The sequence below is a fragment of the Macaca thibetana genome, chromosome 3 (genome assembly GCF_024542745.1).
Source record: "Macaca thibetana thibetana isolate TM-01 chromosome 3, ASM2454274v1, whole genome shotgun sequence".
Lineage (NCBI taxonomy): Eukaryota > Metazoa > Chordata > Mammalia > Primates > Cercopithecidae > Macaca > Macaca thibetana.
This window is the reverse complement of record NC_065580.1, coordinates 150142965-150164382: the sequence shown is the minus strand read 5'-3', so window position 1 is coordinate 150164382 and position 21418 is coordinate 150142965. Positions and strand designations below refer to the sequence as shown.

At 49.4% G+C, this 21418-nt stretch overlaps 1 protein-coding gene and 1 non-coding gene across 2 annotated transcripts in view; both read right to left on the bottom strand.

The window, feature by feature from the left end:
• FOXK1 (forkhead box K1) overlaps positions 1-15712 on the bottom strand; it is an 83476-nt gene extending 67764 nt beyond the window's left edge. Inside the window, 2 exon segments of the mRNA XM_050784336.1 lie at positions 15139-15599; positions 15602-15712. Coding sequence (XP_050640293.1) covers positions 15139-15599; positions 15602-15712 — 572 coding nt within the window.
• Positions 8126-8233, bottom strand: LOC126951865 (small nucleolar RNA U13). Its single transcript, XR_007724708.1, has one exon. It is a non-coding gene; the product is annotated as a small nucleolar RNA U13 (small nucleolar RNA).
• Positions 15713-21418: the final 5706 nt, after the last annotated feature.

Sequence of the window (21418 nt, the reverse complement as noted above, 5' to 3'; positions counted from 1 at the left end):
TCTTTCCTTTGGCTTCAAGAAGTAGGGTTAAAACAGGGACAAATGGAAGCCTCCCCTCCTAATGTATATCAGGTGTCAGAGTCAGCACAAGACTCTTTTCTTTTTTTTTTTTTTTTTTTGAGACAGAGTCTTGCTCTGTTGCCCAGGCTGGAGTGCAGTGCTACAACCTTAGCTCACTGCAGCCTCTGCCTCCCGGGTTCAAGAGATTCTCCTGCCTCAGGCTCCTAACAAGCTGGGATTACAGGCACATGCCACCATACCCAGCTAATTATTATAGGGTTTTTTTGTTTTTTGTTTTTTGTTTTTGTTTTTGTTTTTTGAGATGGAGTTTCGCTCTTGTTGCCCAGGCTGGAGTGCAATGGTGCCATCTCAGCTCATCACAACCTCTGCCTCCCGGATTCAAGCAATTTTCCTGCCTCAGCCTCCCGAGTAGCTGGGACCACAGGCATGTGCCACCACACCCAGTTGATTTTGTATTTTTAGTAGAGATGGGGTTTCTCCATATTGGTCAGGCTGGTCTCAAACTCCAGACCTCAGGTGATCCTCCCACCTCGGCCTCCCAAAGTGCCGGGATTACAGGCATGAGCCACCACACCTGGCTAATTTTTGTATTTTTAGTAGAGGCGGGGTTTCACCATGTTAGCCGATTGGTCTTGAACTCCTGACTCAGTTGATCCACCCACCTCAGCCTCCCAAAGTGCTGGGATTACAGGTGGGAGCCACCATGCCAGGCCACAAGACATTTCATAAAGAGCCTTTAACAGAGGTCTGGTGGGCAGGCTCCCTGCCTTAGGACGCCCTGTGACCACAGACAACTTTGGTGGGCGGGCTTCCTGCCTTAGGACACCTTGTGACCACAGACAACTTCGGTGGTCTGCAAAATCCCACAGCCTTGACCAGACCTTCCCGATCATTTCCACTTCAAAGCCAACTGCAGAAAATCATACTTGTGCCACTGAGGTCAATGGGGTAAACTGAGGCAGTGGCCACGCCCAGTCACCAGGGAACTCGCAGACCTGCAACTCTTCAAGGGCACTGCTGACCAGCAGCGTGTATGGCCACTTCAATTTATCTTAAAAACTAACACTGGGGCCAGAGGCGGTGGCTCACGTGTATAATCTCAGCACTTTGGGAGGTTGAGGTGGGTGGATTGCTTGCACCCAGGAGTTCAAGACCAGCCTGAACAACATGGTAAAACCCCGTCTCTATAAAAAATACAAAAATGAGCAGGGTGTAGTGGCACACACCTGTAGTCCCAGCTGCCCAGGAGGCTGAGATGGGAGGATCATCTGAGCCCTGGGAGCTAGAGGCTGCAGTGAGCCACGATTGCACCACTGTACCCTAGCCTGGGCGACAGAGTGAGACCCTGTCTCCAAAAAAAAGAAAAAAAAGAAAAAAAAAAAGAAAAAAAAATTACTAAAGCCAAATGAAAAATTCAGTTCTGTAGTGACATGAGCCACATTTCATTTTATTTTTATTATCATTATTATTTTTGAGACAGAGTTTTGCTCTGTTGCCCAGGCTGGAATGCAGTGGCACGATCTCAGCTCACTGCCACCTCCACCTCCCAAGTTCAAGTGATTCTCCTGCCTCAGCCTCCCGAGTAGCTGGGACTACAGGCGTGAGCCTCCATGCCCAGCTAATTTTTGTATTTTTAGTAGAGACGGGGTTTCACCATGTTGGCCAGGGTGGTCTCAAACTCCTGACCTCAGGTGATCCTCTCACCTTGGCCTCCCAAAGTGCTGGGATTACAGGCGCGAGCCACCACGCCCGGCCTTGAGCCACATTTCAAACACTCAACAGCCATACATGCCTAGTGGCAGCCATGTTGGACAGCACAGATACAAAACATTTCTACCACCACAGAAAGTTCTAGACTCGCCATGGCCAATCCCTGACTGGCCAATCCAAGGGTGGGCAGGCCTGTAAAATCTGTCCACACCACAACTTACGGAGAAAAAGAGAATTACAAAGGAAGGTGGAGATTCTAGCAGAATCTTTCTGCAGGTTAGGAACCAAATTAGGGCTGCAAGTGTTCCCTGGTTAATATGGACTCCAACCCGAGGGAGGTGGATGTTCTTAAGGGAAAGATGTTTTCATCAAACGGCGATGAATCACTGTTCCCAATGCCAGGGCTGTAAGGCCAAGCAGACAGAATGGCTCCATCCCAAGGGCAGAGGTAGCGAACACAAACTCTGCAGTTTTCCTTCTTCTGGAACCTCATGGCTAAGGCCGGCCTGCTCTGTTGTCTGGCAGTATCAGCTATCATTTTAAACATTCTTTCGAAGTCAGCTCCAAAGAGTTACTAAGTTTACAAATCATTTTTCATTGACTAAGTTCCAGCCACAGCTTCTTGGTAAGGGGTAGGAGATTCCCTAATTTCATCAGTAAACTGTATCCAAGTCACAGGATGGGAGGGTGTATTTTGGGGAAGGTTTTCTATAGACGACTAACCCCACCCGCGGCAGCTTATGCATTTATCCGGGCGTCAGTCCCTCTGGCTTCTAGGTTTGGGGAATGAGACGGTCTCCGCTGACAGGCGCCCTGCAGCTCCCTGCTGCTAATAGACCCCTGTGGACTCCCGGCCACCAGGTGAGACCCACACCGGTCATCCTACAGACAAAGCTGGCACAAAGCTCCAAATCTAGGCTGTGATATTATTTTTGGGTTCCATATGCTGCCCCCAACAAAAACAAAGACCAAGCCCCAGAATCCATTTGTAAGACCGGGCACTGTTGGGGTCCGTGGGTGGGGCTGGAAGGAGCCTCTGTCACAACTGTATGTTTGAAAAAACAGTAAGGACCCTTCACCCTCATGATACAAATCACAAAAAGCAAAGTTTTTTCAGAACAGGCAGAAGATTGCTTTTATTCTCGGTGTACTGCTGATTTACTGTGATTTCTAGTGAGAAGGAAAAGAGAGAGAGAGAGAAATTTCCCCAAGAGTTCCTATCAGACTGGGGAGGGAGAAAATGAATTTTTATGTTTATCCAAAGTGGCATAGTTTTTCAAAAAGTCTGCTTATTTTGATGTAAATGTTTCGAAGTTAAAAAAAAAAAAAAACAACAACAACAACAACAAAAACTTAGAAAAGTTTCATGAAAAATCCCACACAACACTGTCTCCATACAAACCCATTCTGGCTGGGTGCATGGCCCAGGCCTATAACCCCAACATTTTGGGAAGCCCAGGTGGGAGGATCATGGGAGCCCAGGAGTTCAAGACCAGTCTGGGCAACATAGTGAGACACTGGTCTCTATAAAAATAATTTTAAAAAATTAGCCAGGCATGGTGGTGGGCACCTGTAGTATCAGCTACTTAGAAGGCTAAGGCAGGAGGATCACTTGAGCCCAGGAGTTAGAGGCTACGGTGAGCTGTGATCACGCCACTGTACTCCAGCCTGGACAACAATGCCCTGTCTCTACAAAAAAAAAAAAGTTTTGTTATTTTTTTAAAGAGATTATTTGCAGTCAGGTGAGGTGGCTCACACCTGAGCACATTGGGAGGCAGAGGCTAGAGGATCACTTGAGCCTAGGAGTTGGAGACCAGCCTGGGCAACAGAACAAGATCGTCTCAAAATCAATCAAACAAACAAAAAACAAAACAAACAAACAAACAAAGACAAATTCTGTTACTGACTTTAGGACTCATCTGGGACATCCCAACCCTGTCCCACCTCCCCCATCGCTCTGCTGTTCTCAAGGGGAGGGGACACCCACATCAGTGGCTGAAAGGCTAGGGGCACCATCAGAGAGCAGCTGGGGGACAGAGGCCCCCATGGAAAATAACGGCAGTAACTAACAGGATGAATTGTGCCACCCTAAATCATCAAAAAATTACTGTGAGCCGGGCGCGGTGGCTCAAGCCTGTAATCCCAGCACTTTGGGAGGCCGAGACGGGCGGATCACGAGGTCAGGAGATCGAGACCATCCTGGCTAACACGGTGAAACCCCGTCCCTACTAAAAAATACAAAAAACTAGCCGGGCGAGGTGGCGGGCACCTTTAGTCCCAGCTACTCGGGAGGCTGAGGCAGGAGAATGGCGTGAACCTGGGAGGCGGAGCTTGCAGTGAGCTGAGATCCGGCCACTGCACTCCAGCCTGGGTGACAGAGCAAGACTCCGTCTCAAAAAAAAAAAAAAAAAATTACTGTGCATTTAAAAAAATACACTAAATTTAGCCAAGTCATGTCATAAGATGCTAATAAGGCCAATGACTAAATTATATAACTTTATTTCTATAAAAATATGCTTTTGCTGTGAACCTAAAACTGCTCTATAAAAAGTCTATTAAAAAATATGCTGTGTCATTCAACTTTTAAAACAGATTTAAAAATTAACTGACTACAAAAAGCATTTTCCTATAAAAGATCTCTGTTTTTAAAAACACAGCTTACTAGGTTTGAAGAGACCAAGTTTAACTATGAGCTGAACCTCAGGATAAAACAGACTTTGTTTTGTATAATTATATTAACATTAGAAGATCTGCATAACTCAATCAATAATCTTCCCAATGGCCAAGTATGATGTTACAAAATCACACAGAGGTGCCAAAAGATTCATTCAAAATGAAAGATAGAGCAACGGGTTTTAACGTAACACAGTATAAAACATCCATGGGTATTACAGCAGAGGATGACTTAAGGCCAGGAGTTTGAGACCAGCCAGGGAAACGCGGCAAGACCCCATCTCAACCAAAAGTAACTAACTAACTAACTAACTAATTAAATAAATAAATAAATAAAAGAAATTAACTGGTTTGGTGGTGCTCACTTGTAGTCCCAGCTACTTGGGAGGCTGAGGCAGGAGGACTGTTTGCGCCCAGGAGGGCGAGGCTACAGTGAGCTATGATTGCACCACTGCACTCTAGCCTGGGCGACAGAGCAAGACGCTGTCTCAAAAAAAAAAATAAATAAATAAAAAGAAATTACCCAGCCAGGCGCAGTGGCTCACGCCTGTAATCCCAGCACTTTGGGAGGCCAAGGCAGGCAGATCACCTGAGGTCAGGAGTTCGAGATCAGCTGGCTTACATGATGAAACCCTGTCTCTACTAAAAATACAAAATTAGCCGGGCGTGGTGGCACATGCCTGTAATCCCAGCTACTCAGGAAGCTGAGGCAGAAGAATCGCTTGAACCTGGGAGGCAGAGGTTGCAGTGAGCTGAGATCGTGCCACTGCACTCCAGCCTGGGCAACAGAGCGAAACTCTGTCTCAAAACAAAAACAACAACAAAAGAAACTATCCCTTGTCAGGTTTTAGTGAGGTATCCAGGAACATCCGCAATATCTGAAAAGGCTACAAAAACACTCCCTTTTCCAACTACGTATCCTCAGGAGGCTGGCTTTTCTCCATGTACTTCAGCCTAAACATGCATCAACGCCGACTAAAAGCAGAAGCAGCCATGGATTCCAGCTGTCTTCTATTAAGCCAGACATTACAGAGTTCTACCAAAAAACCTCTTATTCTATTTTTTTGGGGGGGAGGGAATATATTTTTTTCATAAAAATATTTTTTGAAATAGAGTAGTATTGCTATTTTTGAGTAGATGAATAAATATGTATATTTTAATTTCTAATACGGTCAGCGTCAACAGATAGAGCCTGTATAAACCGAAGCTCTTTGGGATCCCCAGTAATGTGTAGGAGTTTAAGAGTATAAAAATGTCCTGAGACTAAAACACATCTAGGAATTGCTCGTATGAGCACAGAATGTCCAGCAGTCATTCTGCCCAAAGAGAACAATGCCCTTTGACACTTAGGGGAACAGGTTAGGGGAGCAGCTTCAGAATACCGGGGTCTCTGCTGAGGGGCAGGGCCTCACCCCCTGGGAACACGGGAGCTACCGAGGTTTCTGGGCAGGGCGGCAACATGATCAGAGCTCAGCGTCCTCTGAGGAAACATATGGAAGACAGTTCACACCTTTCCCAGCAAGGTTCGATGCAAGACTGAGGACAGACGAGATTCTTCTTCATCAAATCATGTATATAATCCCCACCAGGGCCGGGCGTGGTGGCTCACGCCTGTAATCCTAGCACTTTGGGAGGCTGAGGTGGGTGGATCATTTGAGGTCAAGAGTTCGAGACCAGCCTGGCCAACACAGTAAAACTCCGTCTCTACTAAAAATACAAAAATTAGCTGGGCGTGGTGGCGCGTGCCTGTTATGCCAGCTACTTGGGAGGCTGAGGCAGGAGAATTGCTTGAACCTGGGAGGCGGAGGTCGCAGTCAGCTGAGATCGCCCCACTACACTCCAGCCTGGGAGACAGATGGAGGCTCTGTCTCAAAAAAAAAAAAAAAAAAAAAAAAAAAAAAAAAAAAAAATTCCCCATCTGTATTCTGTATGCCTATTGATCAGTTTGTATACCTCTTGAAAAGTATTCTTAGGAGAGAAAAGCTATGCTTTGCAAGCAGTTCATGATTTAATGATGGAACTGTTATGTTTAAGTAAAGCAAAACACGCCCGAACTCATCTTCACAGCATCCAAGGAAAACATACATTGTCAACACTGTAGAAATGGGTCAGGTGAGGCGAGTTCTTGAACCCTGGTTCCTCCGACTCCTGGCAGCAAGCCGCACGCCTTCTTGGTTTTGCTTTGTAAACTCACCAGCTACACTCACACGCACATTCTGGTTTTTATCCTTTTTAATTACCCGGCAACATTTTACCAGGAAACTAGAAACTCGTGAAAAGTAATAGTCGCAATGAAAATTAAGTGCAAGATCACCCAACGAGTCACGATGCAGGGGCCTATTTCCAGGAAATCAAACTAAAAACATTTTATACAATCCTCTCATTTTAATATGAAATGCTTTAAATGTAGGGTAATTATGGAAATGAGGCATTGCTGCAATTTGAGTTGTCATTAATTTAGCAAGTTTATCCTCTGACATTCACAAGATGCAAAAACAGCAAATCGTAAATTACTCTATCTCCAAATCAAATGCTTTAGTCTCATTTCAGCACACAATTTTAAACATAGCTGCGTCTTTTCAAAAATACTAAATAAGAACACCACTACATCCTACACTTTTAGCACCCACAAACCCTATTCCTCCATCAATATGACAAAGGCTTTCATGCGAATATTCTAAATTCAGTTCAATAATACTACATGACAGCACCCTCCTCAGAGACTGACTTTTAAAATCCTATGTAAGTTCTCTTAAGGCGGCAAGCCCAAAAAATTCAACGTGCACCAAATACTAGAAAGTGGCTCATATTTTTAACATCGACCCAATGTACTTGCTACATGCCCACAGAGCTTTTTAAAGTAACTTTTAACAAGTTGACAGTCTAACTTGGAACAAACACATGTGATACACAATAACTGCCAACTAGCAAAAAACCAGAATAAAGACTTTATTTGGAGATGCCGCATTTCATTTTTTGACTATCAAGATACCACCGGACTAAAACTAAGGCTTCACCCTGTTCCGCGAAGCAGCTCCCCACTAACCTCTACAGCAGTGATTGTTCTCCCCAGGTCTGGTTCAAAACCATCACCCAACAGGAACGTTCCTTCCTTCAGCAGATCCTGCACCTGGATCTGCTCCTCTCCGGTCCTGGGGCCACCAGGTCTCAGGAGTCAGGCCTGATGCCCCTCTTTGTCTCCTCCATGGCTTCCTTCACTAAGAGACCAACCCTCCCTAATCACAGCTCTTCCCGTCACCTTTGGCACTGCAGGCTGATCCTTCACATGGAGAAGCGAGACAGCACCATCTGAGTTTTCACGTCTACCCGCTGGAAAGAGACTGATCTGACACCCTCTCTTGTCCCAAGTGCAAAGCCCAGCTCAGCACATACGCCCACTCCTGCACCAGCCAAGCATGAGCCACCCAGGCGCTGGGTCACCTAAGGGGACTGGGTGAGGGCAGTGACAAGGGTGGGAAAACCCCAGGAGAAGAGGAATGCCGTGACCATCCTTGATGCCGCGTAGTGAGGCGTTCGACTTCCCCAGGTCTGGGGTACTTTTCCAATTAATTTCAAGATAATGTCATGTCAATCTGTGACTAATTTTATGATGGTTATACAATGTGTAAGTAATTGTATAATTCGATATTCTTCAAGTGACCAGTTGGAAATAGCCACGCAAAACTGGCTTCTGTATGTTTTATTTATTAATTGTTTTTCAGGTCAGACAGGTAATGTGCCCACGTCGTAACAAGGTTCCAGGGTGGCACATCTCAGATGCCGCCGCGTGAAAACACCCAATTGTCAGGCTCATGAACAACAAAAGGATCTCCGGATGTTTTTATAGGGGCTAAAACATTTATGTAGTAAAACGCTTTGGTGGTTACAATTACTTTTTCTCCTGGCACATGTGCAGAGGCTGTGATCCATAACACCTGCCATTCACAATGCACCTCTCAGCAGCTGGGGCGTGGTAACCCAGGCACTATCCACGCTGGCAGCCAAAACGAACTACAAAAAAGTACAGGTGGCCGGCCGCGGTGGCTCACATCTGCAATCCCAGCACTCCGGGAGGCTGAGGTAGGCGGATCACCTGAGGTCAGGAGTTCAACACTGGCCTGGGTAACATGGCGAAACCCCCTCTCTACTAACAATACAAAAATTAGCCAGGCATGGTGGTCGACGCCTGCAATCCCAGCTACTCAGGAGGCAGAGGCAGGAGAATTGCTTGAACCTGGGAGGCAGGGGTTGCAATGAACCAAGATGGTGCCACTGCACTCCATCCTGGGTGACAAGAGTGAAACTCCATCTCAAAAAAAAAAAAAAAGTACAGGTAAGAACAAATTAAGGGACCCAGGCAATGACCACCAAAAGCTGCTAATGTTACAAATTAGGGGGGGACACCCAGACATTTTCACCTCTGCATGCACCACCACCTATAAGGCAGTTCTGGCCAAAAAAAAAAAAAAAAAAGCAAAACAAAGCAAAACAAAACACACTTGAGTCTGATGGAATCCCCGGGTCTAGTCACCAGTTTATAGAAATGACAAGGGGAAGGGACATAGTGAACAGATGCTGGCAGAATCCAATTGCAAAGGCAGGTATGAGGAACTACACAGGACAAAAGACCCCATGAAAAAAAAGCAGCGGGTGCCGGGCCTGGGGGCTCACGCCTGTAATCTCAACACTTTGAGAGGCTGAGGCGGGCGGATCACTGGAGACAGGAGTTCGAGACTAGACTGGCCAATATGCGAAACCCCGTCTCTACTAAAAACAAAAATGAGTCGGGTGTGGTGTTGCATGCCTGTAATCCCAGCTACTTAGGAGGCCAAGGCAGGAGAATCGCTTGAACCTGGGAGGTGGAGGTTGCAGTGAGCCAAGATAGTGCCACTGCACGCTAGCCTGTGCGACAGAGCGAAGACTCTGTCTCAAAAAAAAAAAGAAAAGAAAATAACTATGCAGACGGTAAGAGAAACCTACGCACTGATTATTCGAGGACAGTAAGAAATTATTATTCATTTTTTAGGTGTGATAATGACACTGTGTTTTTTTTTTTTTTTTTAAGAATTCTTATCTTCTAGAAATTTTGGTTGAAATATTTATAGACAAAGTAAGATGACATCTGTGATTTGCTTCTAAATAACTGGGGCGAGGGGGAAAGGTGAATGGGGGCGAAGATAAAGAAGCCTGCCACACGATGATAGCTGCTGAAGCCGGCAACAGCCATGTGGAAGCTTGTTACTCTATGTCTATGTCTGAAATTGTCCATGATAAAAAGTGTGTTTTTAAAAAAGAAGCTGGGCATAGTGGCTCACGCCTGTAATCCCAACACTTTAGGAGGCCAAGGTGGGAGGATCGTTTGAGGCCAGGAGTTCCAGACTAACCTGGGCAACATGGTGAGACCCCGTCTCTACAGAATTAAAAAATAATTTTAAAAAGTAACCACGTTCACTTCAGAAAACATGGAAAACACAGAAAAGTATAAAGAAAAAAAGACACCCATATGAATCTTACCACTCAAAGTTACCACAAACAGAAGTCTCATTCTCATTGTAATTATTCAAGCAATCCACATTTACTATAAAAATACTGGGGGAAAAGGTTGCAGAGAAAGAGAGAAAAGCAAGTATGGGATACACACAGGGTCTCAGGTTCATGAGAAAAACAAATTTTTTGAATTTTGAATTGGATAATTGAAATTCAAAATTAAGTGGCATCAAGAATTCAGTTGGGGCCGGGCGCAGCAGCTCACGCCTGACATCCGAGCACTTTTGAGAGGCTAAGGTGGGTGGATCACCTGAGGTCAGGAGTTCCAGACCAGCCTGGCCAACATGGTGAAACCCCGTCTCCACTAAAAATACAAAAATTAGCCAGGTGTGGTGATGTGCGCCTGTAATCCCAGCTACTCAGGAGGGTGAGGCAGGCGAGACTTGAACCTGGGAGGCGGAGGTTGCAGTGAGCTGAGATCACACCCCTGCACTCCAGCCTGGGCGACAGAGTGAAACTCTGTCGCAAAAAAACAAAAACAAACAAACAAACCAAGAATTCAGTTGGACACATTAACTATGTAAAAAGGGGAAAAAAGGTCGGGCGCGGTGGCTCATGTCAGTAATCCCAGTACTTTGGGAGGCTGAGGCGGATGGATCACAAGGTCAGAAGATCAAGACCATCCTGGCTAACATGGTGAAACCCCGTCTCTACTAAAAATACAAAAAATTAGCAGGGCGTGGTAGCAGGCGCCTGTAGTCCCAGCTACTCAGGAGGCTGAGGCAGGAGAATGGCGTGAACCGGGAGGCGGAGCTTGCAGTGAGCCGAGATGGCACCACTGCACTCCAGCCTGGGGAACAGAGAGACTCCATCTCAAAAAAAAAAAAGAAAAAATTAAGTGGCATCAAGAATGACAGCACACACACACCTCACCCCCACTTCCCCATAACCGAAGAAGGCTGTCTGAATTCCCCCCATGACAGGCTCATGGTGCTTTTAGGACACCAGGCTAAATCGATGACACTGTTTTTCTCCTATGGAAGCTGCAAATTCATTTAGTCATTAATTTGTTCACTCAACAAACAGAACTCAGTTGCTGTGTACCTAATACCAGCCAGTGCCTGCGCTAGGTCTCTGGTGAAAGATCATAAATTCTCGGCCCCAGCTACAGGGAGCTTATGGTCTAGGAGAAACGCTATGACGGACACCCGGGCAGTTCCTCCAACTCAACACCAAGCAAACCTGAATCAGAATCCACGCACTCTCCCCTGTGCCTGGGGGCTCTGGCAAGATGCTTACCCACCACGCGTACTGTCAGACACCCAGTGGAGCGAGATCAGCTCTAAGCTGGGTCACAAGTCATTTTTATTTCCCCCGCCAATAATTAAAAATATTGAAGATTTGGAATTATATACCTCCAGTAACAAATAGGGGTGAATTCTGGCATCCTTCCTGAGTGGGAGCCGTATAGGAAGTGTGTGTGGCATGCACCTGTCCCAAGGTGAAGAGGGCGGCCCCGGATCACACAGCTTTGGAAAATGGTGTGGGCACCAACCTCCCACCAAATCCAAGCACGTCCATAGACCTCCCATAGACCTCCCACCAAATCCAAGCACGTCCAAGGCAATCACATTCCAACGCGGCAAGAAAATTTGTAGTTTACAGTAAAGAAATTCACAATTTCCAGTAGCAATGGCAATAGCAGGTACCAAAGCCCGAGAGAAAACAGACACAGTAATTCCTGACATTCGGTGGTGAATTTCCCATTTAGGGTGACAAAAACTTAAGCATCTAACTTCCTTGCTCTGAAATCCTTAAAATTTCTTGATGACTTTCAATGTAACAGGCTTAAGAAGCATTTTTTGTTTTTTGTTTTGTTTTGTTTTTTATTGAGATGGAGTCTTGCTCTGTCGCCCAGGATAGAGTACAGTGGCGTGATGTCAGCTCACTGCAACCTCCGCCTCCCAGGTTCAGGCGATTCTTCTGCCTCAGCCTCCCAAGTAGCTGGGACTACAGGCACAAGCCACCACGCCCAGCTAATTTTTGTATTTTTAGTAGAGACAAGGTTTCACCATATTGACCAGGGTGGTCTTGAACTCCTGAACTCAAGTGATCCACCCACCTTGGCCTCCCAAAGTGCTGGGATTACAGGTATGAGCCACCACGCCCGGCCAGGCTTAAGAATCTTTACCTAACCAGGCAGGGTGCGGTGGCTCACGCCTGTAATCCCAGCACTTTGGGAGGCTGAGGCGGGCGGATCACAAGGTCAGGAGATCGAGAACATCCTGGCTAACACGGTGAAACTCCGTCTCTACTAAAAATACAAAAAATTAACCGAGCATGGTGGCGGGCGCCTGTAGTCCCAGCTCCCTGGGAGGCTGAGGCAGGAGAATGGCGTGAACCCGGGAGGTAGAGCTTGCAGTGAGCTGAGATCGCGCCACTGCACTCCAGCCTGGGCGACAGAGCAGACTCCATCTCGAAAAAAAAAAAAGAATCTACCTAACCAAAAAGAAGTTTGTAACAGCCTGTGCTACATATATGACTACTTAGGTATAAGTTTTCTAAAATTAAAAAAAAAAGTGAGGCCAGGTACAGTGGCTCACGTCTGTAATCCCAGCACTTTGGGAGGCCGAGGGGGGCAGATCACAAAGTCAGGAGATCGAGACCATCCTGGCTAACACAGCGAAACCCCATCTCTACTAAAAATCCAAAAAATTAGCCTGGCGTGGTGGTATGTGCCTGTAATCCCAGCTACTCAGGAGGCTGAGGCAGGAGAATCACTTGAACCCAGGAGGTGGAGTTTGCAGTGAGCCATTGCATACCACTCTGGGCAACAGAGCAAGACTCCGTGACAAAAAAAAAAAAGAAAGACAAAAGAAGCAAACAGCTCTTTTCTAGGAGGGTGGACATACACATCCACTTAATGTTTTTCCTTCTGCACGTGTGCTTTGTTCTTGTAAATTTTACATGCTGCCTACATAGATATTGCTCACATGTGCAGGTGAAGTCAAATAAAAACAGACAGGCACAGTGCACCGAGCACTTCACACACATCTAATGCACCAAGTCAGCGGGCGGGCATCCGTGTAGCCTGACAGCTCCACCACGATGCCTGGTAATGCACCCACTGAGAACACGAGCTCCCTGGAGCATAAATGTGCAAGGACTGTATACACTGATAACATTTCATAAATAACAAACCCGCTACTGGCCTATTTGTAGACAATCTGAGGTCGAAATTTTTTCCCCTTGAGTTAGAAAAAAAAAATACCGTGAAAACCTCCTTCAAGATTCACTAAAGCTGGGTCTGACTGGGGAGTGTACCTGTTTCCATGGCTGGAGCAGGAAAGCTGAAAACAAGACTGTTTAATGGAAGTACTTGGTGAACCTGAGTTACATAAAAGTGCATCTGTAAAGCAGGTCTCTAAGGGGGGCCTGGGGAGCCTACCTGTCATTTTCTTACTGGAAGGGAGAGTGGCCAGCAAATGCATTTAATGGCCCCAAACAGAAGAGAGTACATTGGTTATGGAAAAGAGAGAACAGAGTAATAACTGAGGCAAAGAACAACTTTGTTATCTCCTGGGTTCTGATTTTACCAAAATGCACACCTTTCAGCATGGCTAGGAAAAGGTATACTTCCCCTCTCACGCCCCAAGAGGGAGTGAGTCATTGTTGATGTTGCATTGTAAATTATTCAATGCGATATTTGTAACCAAACATGCCAAGACTCTAAAAATGGGGAGAAGTTTACAGACACAAACTTTGGGCCCTGGGAATTACCCCAGCAAAAATTCCCCAGACGCAAGGCGTTTATAAAAGGGAGTAATTAGACAGACAACCCTGGAACAAGAACCACATTGAAGAAATATAAACACTGGTGATGAGTTAGAGGCAATCACTAAATAGAAAAAGAAAGTGGCTCCAGAGGAAATGAGTAATTAAACAGGCTTTCTCCTGATCAACAGACCTTGAGGTCCGGGGCAGAGCACAGGGTGCGGAGGGCGGGCGGTGGAGCTGGAAAGGAGGGAACCGGAATGGGCAGGAGGTGACCATGGGATGCTTTGAAAAGGCACCAACAGGCCTGGGCAGCCATCCAGGCCCAGCTGGGTCTCTCTGCCCCGGCGACCTCGGGCCCAGGGGAATCTAATTTGAGCTTGGGGTCCTGCTACTCCATCCCAGGAGCACTCACTGGCGAGGTAAACTGAGGCACAGGCTTCCTGTCCTCTCCTCTCCCTGCCAGGCCTCTGCTCCTTCAGCACAGTCCAAACTACTAGGGAGCTCGCACTTCCCGGAGCAACACCCTTCCCACTGTCCTGGGTGAGTGTGCTGGGGCCCCCCAGGACCCAGACTGGATGGGGTCGGGGTGATCCAAGGGTCCAGACCAGACAGGGTCAGAGGTGGCCACTGGGGTCCAGGACCGCAGGGATCAGGCACTGAGGTGACTTGAGGCCCTGGCTGGTGGGGGTCGGGGGTAGTCCTGAAAACCAGGCCAGGCTGGGGTGACCCTGGAGTTCAAGCTGGTGGGGGTCCGGGGTGACCTGGAAGGATTGAGGGTGATCCCCAGGCCCAAGAAACAGGGACTGGGGTCAGGGTGACCTCAGTGTCCAGCTGGGCGGAGCTGGGGTGGGAGTGGCCCTGCGAGCCCAGGCTTGTGGGGTTAGTGGTCGGGGTGGCCCGGGGGGGGGGGCCTAGGAAGTGGGGGTCATGGTTGACCTTGCGTGTTTACGCGGGGTGGGGACGTAAACGACCGCAGGGATCTAGGCCAGTAGGAGTTAAGAATGACCACCGAGTCCAGGCCAGTGGGAGCTGGGGGACAGCAGGGATCTGGGTCAGGGGTGACCTAAGAAGCCCAGCCAGGTGGGCTTGGGGTAGGGGTGGCTCCAGGAGCCCAGGCCGGTGGGAGATGAGGTCAGGGGTGACCCCAGGAGCCGCGAAGTGTGGGTAGGGGTTGACCCGAGTACAGGCCGGTGGAGGTCGGGAGCGACGGGGTGTCCAGGCCGGCGAAAGTGGAGGAGAATCCTCAGGCCGGAGGGTCCAGAATTGGGGTCTAGGTGACCCCAGGGACCCAGGAGGCGGGGGTCGGGGTTGACCCCGGGGTCCAGGCCGGTCGGGGGTTAACGGGGGTGGCTGGGGGTGGTGGGGGCTCAGGCCAGGTAGGCTGTAGGGGGATCCCCAGGTCTGGGCCTCAGAGATCGAGGTCGGGGGTGAGCCCCGGGTGCGGGCGGCGGGGGTCGCGGGGGCACTCACTGCTTGGGCAGCTGCAAGGCGGGCGCGCCGCGCCGCTGGAAGGCCCCGTCCACGAAGACGCCGTTCTTGCCGAGGCAGCGCAGGTAGAAGTGCGGCTCCTGGAAGCTGAGCTGCAGGTGGCGCCGCGAGATGAAGCTGGACAGGCCCATGTTCAAGTCCACCGAGCCCTGCGACGAGTTGCGGCCGATGGTGACGCTGGGCTGGCGCATGAGGAACTCGAACTCGCGGCCCTCCAGCCGCGCCAGCGCCGGCCCCGGGCTCTGCCGCACCGAGGCGGCCGCCGCGGCCACCAGGGCCGGCGCCGCGCCCGCGCCCCCGGAGTCTCCGGATACCCCGGAGGAGCCCCCGGAGGAGCCCCCGGAGGAGCCCGCGCCCGCGATCGCGCCGGGAGGCAGCGGCGGCGGCGGCGGCAGCGGCGGCCCAGGCGGAGGCTGGGGCTGCGCTGGGGCCGGCGGGGGCGCGCGGCCGCGGGGAAGGCGGCGGCGGCGGCTGCGGCGCACAGCACGGGGCTGCAGGGCGCCGAGCGCAGCGCGAGCAGGGCGCGGGCGCCGCTGTCCTCGCCGACTTCGGCCATGTTCGCGCGGCTCCGAGCGGCCTCCGGCGGCGGCGGCTGCAGCGGCGGCGCGGGGGGCGGGGAGGCCGGGGCGCTGGGCGGGCGCGGAAACCCGGACCAGATCGCGCCGGCGCGGAGCGGAGCCTCCCAGCCCACCGTGCGCCTCGCCCGCCCGCCGGTCCCGCCCAGCGCAGCCCACGCGGCGCGCGCCAGCTGGGGGCCGGGGGCGAGGCCTGTGCTGGCAGGGCTGGGGGGTCCCCCGGAGAGCTAGACCCGGCGCACCTAGCCCCCTGCCCGCGGGGCTGCAGCCGGTGGACGCCCTTTCCTCCATGGGGGGAACAGGGGACCCTTGAAATGCCCATCTGGAAAGTTTTGAGCCTGGGTCACTGGAGAAAGGAACAGATGACCTCAGCTGTGTCTCCGCCCCAGCCACTCCAGCCCCCCAACCCTAAAGTGTAAGATAGATAGAAGATAAAATATGTGTGTATTATATATAATACATATGTTTATATTTTAATCTCGCTCTGTCGCCCAGGCTGGAGTGTAGTGGCACAATCATAACTCACTGCAACTTCCACCTCCTGTGCTCAAGGGACCCTCCTGCCTCTGCCTGCCAAGTGCCACCATGCCCAGCTAATTTTTTTACTTTTTATAGAGACAGGGTCTTGCTATGTTGGCCAGGCTGGTCTCAAACTCCTGATCTCAAGAGATCTATCTATCTCGACCTCCCAAGGCGCTGGGATTACCCGTGTGAGCCACAGTGCCAGGCCTGATCATTCTTAAACCCTCAGATTAAAGGTCATCATACTTTACTGTAACTGAAGACCACTTGAGATGGATACCTGAATCCCTGATCCCTTCTTTCCTTCCTTCTTTCCTTCCTTCCTTCCTTCCTTCCCTCCCTCCTTCCTTCCCTCCTTCCTTCCTTCCCTCCCTCCCTCGCTCTCTCCCTCCCTCGCTCTCTCCCTCCCTCCTTTCTTTTTTTTTTTTTTTTTTTTTTGAGATGGAGTCTGGCTCTGTCGCCCAGGCTGGAGTGCAGTGGCCGGATCTCAGCTCACTACAAGCTCCGCCTCCCGGGTTTACGCCATTCTCCTGCCTCAGCCTCCCGAGTAGCTGGGACTACAGGCGCCCGCCACCTCACCCGGCTAGTTTTTTTTTTTTTTTTTTTGTATGTTTTAGTAAAGACGGGGTTTCACCGGGTTAGCCAGGATGGTCTCGATCTCCTGACCTTGTGATCCGCCCGTCTCGGCCTCCCAAAGTGCTGGGATTACAGGCTTGAGCCACCGTGCCTGGCCTCTTTTCTTTTTTTATTACTTTCCTTTCCTTTCCTTTTTTTCTCTTTTTTCTTTCTTTCTTTCTTTCTTTCTTTCTTTCTTTCTTTCTTTCTTTCTCTCTTTCTCTCTTTCTCTCTTTCTCTCTTTCCCTCCCTCCCTCCCTTCCTTCTCTCTCTCTCTCTCTTTCTTGTCTTTTTCTTTTGAGACAGGGTCTCACTCTGTCACCCAGGCTGGAGTGCAGTGGCGCAGTCATAGCTCACTGCAGCTCGACCTCCCAGACTCAGGTGATTTTCCCACCTCACCCTCCCAAGTAGCTGGGACTATGAGCCACCATGCCCAACTAATTTTTAATTTTTAAGTTTTCTCTTTTTTTTTAATTTTGAGACAGAGTCTTACTCTGTCATTCAGGCTGGAGTGCAATGGTGCAGTCTTGGCTCACTGCAACCTCTGCCTCCCGGGTCCAAGCGATTTTCCTGCCTCAGCCTCCCAAGTATCTGGGATTATAGGCATCTGCCACCACACCCAGCTAATTTTTGTATTTTTAGTAGAGATGGAGTTTCACCATGTTGGTGAGGCTGGTCTTGAACTCCTGACCTCAGGTGATCCACCCACCTCGACCTCCCAAAGTGCTGGGATTGCAGGCGTGAACCACCTCGCCCGGCCTTTTTAAATTTTGTATAGTGACAGGGTCTCGTTATATTGCCCAAGCTGGTCTCCAACTCCAGGGCTCAAGCAGTCTCCCACCTCAGCCTCCCAAAATGCTGGGTTACAGGCGTGAGCCACCGCGCCCAGCCTAGCTCTCTTTCTTTTTAGAGCCCTTCATTCACTCATTCGATATGCTAGATCCAGGCAAGACAGATCTGAGAGAATGCCCCAGAGAGAAATGTTAGCTGAAAACAGGGAGTGGCAAACGTGGGCATCACTGGGATCCCTTTGGGACTTCAGTAGCCTGGTCCTCCATTGCCAATTCAGATCCCCCTAAAAAGGCGGTGCAGTTTCCACATTTCCCTCATTTATGAATTATTAAGGGTGGGAAAGGAGACACAGTTCCCACCCTGATGGAGATTATAGTCGAGGGGGAGATGCAGATATTAAATCAAAGACACATCTAGTAAAAGTAAAATCAAGTCACAGCTATGATACATCCGGTGAGGGACTAGTGCATGGTGATGTGCGAGTATAGACGAGAGACTGGGCCTAAGGCGGGAGCTTCCCTGCCCCGCACACACCGTGCTCCAATCTGGGGCTGAAATAGGTATTAATCTCATCTCTCAGTCTTGAATATGTGCATGCAAACAGAGGTAAGTGGGAGGCAAGGAAAGCATTTTTTTTTTTTTTTTTTTTTTTTTTGAGACAGAGTCCCCCTCAGTAGCCCAGGCTGGAGTGCAGTGGCGCGATCTCGGCTCACTGCAACCTCCGCCTCCCGGGTTCAAGCGAGTCTTCTGCCTCAGCCTCCTGAGTAGCTGGGACTACAGGTGTGCACCACCACACCCGGCTAATTTTTGTATGTTTAGTAGAGATAGGGTTTCACCATGTTTGCCAGGATAGTCTTGATCTCTTGACCTCATGATCCGCCTGCCTCGGACTCCCAAAGTGCTGGGATTACAGGCACTTTGGCGTGAGCCACGGTGGCCAGCCAAGGAACGCATTTTTAGCAGGAGCAGTAACTAGAGTACCTGCTTGATTGAGGTGGGGAGGATGGTAAACAGAGTCGGGGGCTCCTCCCTGAGGTCTAAGGGATGCCTGATTAGAGAAGTGGCAAGGGACTGTGAGGGCAGTGCCCCTGCCAGGAAACTGTGTGTGATAAAGAAGGAAGTATGGGACATGGAGGGGTAGGCAGGTGGCCACTGTGTGTGGAACCGAGTGGCCATGTTCAACTGAACCAGGTTAGGCTAAGGAGGGAAGAAGGGCCGAGATGGGTCCTATAGGATCTGGGGCTGATCCTAGAGTAGTGGGAAGCCACTGAGGGGCTTTAAGTGCAAGACGGCAGGCACACCGACGTGCAGTATCTGAAATGCAATCATTCCCGCTGCCATGGGGATCCTGAACCTGAAATAGGCCAGAATGACGGCGGAGGTTCCTTAGGAAGCTGGAGACCAGCAAGAGAAGCGAAAGGAGAGAGGTGCAGAGAAGCAAAAGGATGCAGGAGATATTGATCTCCTGCAAAGGCATTTACACACACACTGTTGGTGGGAATGGAAGATGGGGTAGCCTCTGTGGGAAACATCATGGAGGGTCCTCAAAAAGTTAAAACTAGGCAGGGTGCAGTGGCTCACACCTGTAATCCCAGCATTTTGAGAGGCTGAGGTGGGTGATCACCTGAGGTCAGGAGTTTCAGACCAGCCTGGCCAACACGGTGAAACCCTGTCACTACCAAAATACAAAAAAAAAAAAAAAAATACCCGGGGTGTGGTGGTGTGCACCTGTCCCAGCTACTCAGGAGGCTGAGGCATGAGGATTGCTTGAACCTGGGAGGCAGAGGTTGCAGTGAACCGAGATCGCGCTACTGCGCTTCAGCCTGGGTGATAGAGCAAAGTTCTGTCTCAATAAATAAACAAATAAATAAATAAATAAACTAGAGTTCCCATAAGATGCAATGCAGACTTCCACTTCTGGGTTTATACCCCAAAGAACTGCAAGCAGGGTCTTGAAGAGACACTTGCGTGCTATGCTCACAGCAGCGTTATTTATTCACAAGAACCAGCAGATGGAAGCAATCCAAGCATGCATTTACCCCTGTGGTACCACATCCAGTGGGGTATGATTCAGCCTTGAAAAGGAAGGAAACTCTGACATACGTGACATGTGAAGGGATGGACTTTGAGGACATTATGCTCAGTGAAATAAGCTGGTCACAGAAAGACAAATGCAGTGTGATTCCATTTCTATGGGTTCCCTTGGGCAGTAAGAGTCATAGAGACGAGAGTAGAATGCTGGGTGCCAGAGACTGGGAGAGGGGAGACGGGGAGTTACTGTCGAATAGGGACAGAGTTTCTGTTTGGGAAGATGAGAACATTTTGGAGGTGGATGATGGTGTTGGTTGCATAACACTGTGAGCGTGCTTGATGCCACTGATCTGTGCACTTAAAAATGATTCAGATGGCCGGGCGTGGTGGCTCATGCCTATAATCCCAGCACTCTGAGAGGCTGAGGCAGGCAGATCACTTGAGCTCAAGAGTTCGAGACCAGCCTGACCAACATGGTGAAACCCCATCTCTACTAAAATAGAGATGGGCATGGTGGCAGGCGCCTGTAATCTCAGCTACTCAGGAGGCTGAGGTAGGAGAATCACTTGAACCCAGAAAGCGGAGGTTGTAGTGAGCCGAGATTGCGCCACTGCACTCCGGCCTTGGAGACAGAGTGAGACATGAGACTCTGTCTCAAAAAAAAAAAAAAAAAATACGGTTAAGATGTTAAATTATATGTTATGTATATTTTACCACAATGGTAAAGGGAGAGATTTACATACAATCTCCTCACACAGTCTCTTCCTTTGGACTCATTGAGATGACTTCTGACTTCTTAATGACAGATTTATTTAATGACAAGAGGCATGTATGTACCTCCAGGCCCCACAGGCCTAACAATATTAAATGTAAAGAATTGTAGGCTGGGCGTGGTGGCTCATGCCTGTAATCCCAGCACTTTGAGAGGCTGAGGCGGGTGGATCACCTGAGGTCAGAAATTTGAGACCAGCCTGCCTAATATGGTGAAACCGAGTCTCTACTAAAATACAAAAATTAGCCAGGCATGGTGACGGGCACCTGTAATCTCAGCTATTTGGGAAGCTGAGGCAGGAGAATCACTTGAACCCGGTGGGTGGAGGTTGCAGTGAGCCAAGATGGCGCCATTGCACTCCAGCCTGGGTGACAGAGCGAGACTCCATCTCAAAAAAAAAAGACTTGTAGGCTAGGTGAGGTGGCCCATGCCTGTAATCCCAGCACTTTGGGAGGCCGAGGTGGATAGATCACTTGAAGTCAGGAGTTTGAGAAGAGCCTGAGCAACACCGTGAAATCCTATCTCCACAAAAAATACAAAAAATTAGCCAAGTGTGGTGGCGCATGGCTGTAATCCCAGCTACTTAGGGGACAGGGGCTGGAGGATCACTTGAGCTCAGGAGGTCAAAAAAAGAAAAAAGAAAAAAAAAAGAAAGAGGCTGGGCGCGGTGGCTCAGGCCTGTAATCCCAGCACTTTGGGAGGATGGGGGTGAGCAGATCACGAGGTCAGGAGATCGAGACCAGCCTGGCCAACACGGTAAAACCCTGTCTCTACTAAAACACAAAAAATTAGCCAGGCATGATGCTGTGCACCAGTAGTCCTAGCTACTCAGGAGGCTGAGGCAGGCGAATCGCTTGAACCTGAGAGGCAGAGGTTGCAGTGAGCCGAGATCGTGCCACTGCACTCCAGCCTGGTGACAGAGCAAGACTCCATCTCAAAAAATAAATAACTAAAT